The sequence below is a fragment of the Otolemur garnettii genome, unplaced genomic scaffold (genome assembly GCF_000181295.1).
Source record: "Otolemur garnettii isolate 467f Iridium unplaced genomic scaffold, OtoGar3 scaffold00096, whole genome shotgun sequence".
Classification (NCBI taxonomy): Eukaryota; Metazoa; Chordata; class Mammalia; order Primates; family Galagidae; genus Otolemur; species Otolemur garnettii.
The window spans coordinates 7,057,376-7,060,327 of NW_003852491.1; the positions used below are offsets into that span (position 1 = coordinate 7,057,376).

At 58.2% G+C, this 2,952-nt stretch overlaps 1 protein-coding gene across 2 annotated transcripts; it reads left to right on the forward strand.

Moving 5' to 3' along the window:
- Window positions 1-317: 317 nt before the first annotated feature.
- On the forward strand, window positions 318-2,629 carry CUNH16orf54 (chromosome unknown C16orf54 homolog). Of its 2 annotated transcripts, XM_023516741.1 has the most exons (3): window positions 318-606; window positions 695-833; window positions 1,034-2,629. In XM_023516741.1, the coding sequence occupies exon 3, from the start codon at window positions 1,034-1,036 to the stop codon at window positions 1,712-1,714; it is 681 nt and encodes a 226-aa protein (XP_023372509.1). In that variant the 5' UTR covers window positions 318-606; window positions 695-833; the 3' UTR covers window positions 1,715-2,629. The 2 variants fall into 2 exon arrangements, with proteins under 2 accessions (XP_023372509.1, XP_003795853.1); XM_003795805.3 differs by lacking the exon at window positions 695-833.
- The last annotated feature ends 323 nt before the right edge of the window (window positions 2,630-2,952 follow it).

Below are 2,952 nucleotides of genomic sequence, written 5' to 3' on the forward strand. Positions count from 1 at the left end.
ACCCTGAGGACACTCCAGCACCAGGAGACAGGACAGAGATGGTAGATGTTTCAGGTTTTGGAAACATTGGTCTTGGGGCCTGGCTCTAGGGTGAAACTGAGTTCCACAGTCACTGCTCATTCTGCCGGCCTTACCCCAGGAAACGCCTCCTCACCACAGTGACCACATCCCCTCAGGTTGCCTTGGAAATAAACACTCCATGGGGGCAGGGGAGTTGGGGTGCAGTTGCCCAGCAACAGGTGGGGCCCTCCCTTCCGCCCTCACCCAGACCAAGCCTCTCTGTCTGAGCCTTTTCAGGCAACCGCCCAGCGCCTTCCCGGGTCGCAGGGGACAGTGGCTCTGGGAGGAAGAGGAGCCCAGGACTGACCCCAGGTGAGGTAAAGGTGAAGCAGTCTCCTGTAGATGAGAATCTGGGGACAGAGAGAGAAGGGCAAAGACAAACAAGGGTGCTAGAGAGGGACCACAGACCAGGCCATGTTGGTGAGCTTGGGCAGGTACAGAGGTGGCGCCTGAGACCTGGCCAGAACCAGATTCGTGGAGCCTAAGACAGCAAGACCAAGTCCAAGGAGAGCGTCGAGGGGGCAAACAGAGCCCTCAGGGGAGGAGGTGAGTGGTGGCAGCAGCGGGCACACAGGCCACAGGCGGGAGGGGACTGGAAGGGGGTTTATTTCCTCACCCATCACTTCCTCTCTAGGCAGAGCAAGACCTCCAAGCCAGGAGAGAAGCCCTAGGGGCCCTAAAGTTCTTGTCTGAGGCATCCTGGGGTCTCGGAGGGAACGGGGCTTCTGGAAAGGGCTGGAGAGCGGGGCAGGAGGGCCTGGCTCCAGCCTAAGGTAGGCTCTGCAGTTTTCTGGTCCCACCTCTTCGATTTTGCCCTTCCGGGGTCCCGTTTGCTTTTTCCCCCAAGCCCTACACAGAGTCCTGCTGTCCTTTGGCTCTTGCGGGCTCTTGGACACTTGCCACCTCCTTGCCTCTGTCTCTATCGCGTCCCCTCTGCCTCACTGGCCTCCTCTCCCTGCCCTGTGTCTCCCAGATGCCTGTGACTCCAGAGCAGCCAGCTGGGCAGGCCGAGGGGCCCCCAGCGTCGGACGCGGCCGCGTGGCCCCCGCTGCCCTGCGGGCCCTGCATCCCCATCATGGTGGGCCTGGCCTCGCTGGCCGCCCTCTTCATCCTGACCACAGCCGTGCTGGCCGAGCGCCTGTTCCGCCGCGCGCTCCGCCCGGACCCCGGCCGCTGCGCGCCCACGCTGGTCTGGCGCCCCGGAGGCGAGCTGTGGATCGAGCCCGTAGGCACCCCGCGGGAGCGATCGGAGGACTGGTACGGCTCTGCGGTGCCCCTGCTAACCGACCGGGCGCCAGAGCCCCCCACCCCTGGCGGCACACTGGAGGCCCGAGCAACTGCCCCGCCAGCCCCCTCAATTCCACACTCTGCTCCCAGCTCCCTGGGTCCCCAGACTCCGCCGTTGGTCCCAGTTCGCAGCACCTTCTGGGGGCCCCATCCCTGGGAGGCGAGGCCCCCAGCCACCGGTCTAGTGAGCTGGGCCGAGCCGGAGCAGAGCCCCGAGGCTGAGACCCGCACGCAGTTTGGGAGCCCGCAGTTCCAAAGGCTGCGGGCTGGGAGCCCTGAGCCTGACTGGAGCCTCCAGCCTCGGGTCACACTGGAGCAGATCTCAGCTTTCTGGAGACGTGAAGGCCGGACTAGCGTGGGGTTCTGAATCCCCCGGGCCTGGAGGACTAGCCCCACAGAGACCCCTGAGGAAGGGCCTGCGCAAAGGGACTGCAAGTCTGAGCCGATCCTAAGGTTGACCCTCCCCGGCCTTTTAAGTCTAGGTTTCAATTCCCCTGGGTGGAAGCAGTGGGTAGGCTGAGTGAGCATAGAGCCTGGGCGGGAGGCCGCTCAGCAGTGCCTCTCAGGGGCTGTGGCTTAGAGAAGCAGAGGCGGGGCTGACTCTGAGCCAGAAACCTTCAAGATCTCATCCGGATTAAGAACTCAAGGTACCAGACAGGCAGGAAATAGCATCATTCCAGCCGCTTGCATCTTCCTACAGTGCTTACCTAAGATGCCAAGATCAATCTTGTGGATGCCTTGGTGTGATAAGTGACAGTTGTGGGTAGCAAGAGATGGCAGGACTCCAGTTTCTCATAGCCACAAATCTTATCCCTCTTCAGCCGTTGGTACCCCCAAGTTCTCCAGGAAAATAGCATCTGATCACAAACGAATTGTGGCTTTAACCCCCAAGTTGCAACAAAGAACTTGTTGAGGCAAGCTGGAGCAGTGGCCCTCTCTTGCCTGGAGTCCTGGGACCTAAGGTCAGAGAAGACTAACGGGCTCCTCAGCCCACCCTCTATAGCTGCACACTTCTCAGCCCTCCCAAACCTGCCACTCTACGGCAGGGAAAGCCTGAATCAAAGAAACCTGAGTTTGATCCAATATGGAAAGAAGCATTATCCCAGGGCAAGGCAACTTCAAAAATACAGCCTCTAGCATCTCCCGTCCCAGCTTACTGGAGTGGTCCAGAGAGACAGATTTGCCACAAGACAGCATTACTTATAGGGCTGTTACTTATAGGGCTTACACCTTTAATCCCAGCACTTTGGGAGATGGAGGTGGGAAGATTACTTGAGACCAGCCTGGGCACAAAGTGAGATTTCATCTCTACCAAAAATTTAAAAATTAGCCAGGTATGGTGTCAAAAGCCTGTAATCCTAACTACTTGGGAGGCTGAGGGGAGAAGACTACTTGGGCCCAGGAGTTTTAGGTTGTACATGCAAATTTCAACTTGCTTGGCTTATCATTGTTGCTGGGAGGACTTCCTTTGTTTCCACCCATGCAAATTTTATGTTTCTTGATTTTTATGTCCCTCAAAGCTTTTGTAATGATCCATGAAGTGAGCTGTGATCGCACCATTGCCGTCCAGCCTGGGCAACAGAGAAAGACAGATTTATATAAAGT

Bases quoted from the DNA above. Each gene is read 5' to 3' on its own strand.
- CUNH16orf54 (XM_023516741.1), top strand. From the start codon at position 1,034: ATGCCTGTGACTCCAGAGCAGCCAGCTGGGCAGGCCGAGGGGCCCCCA.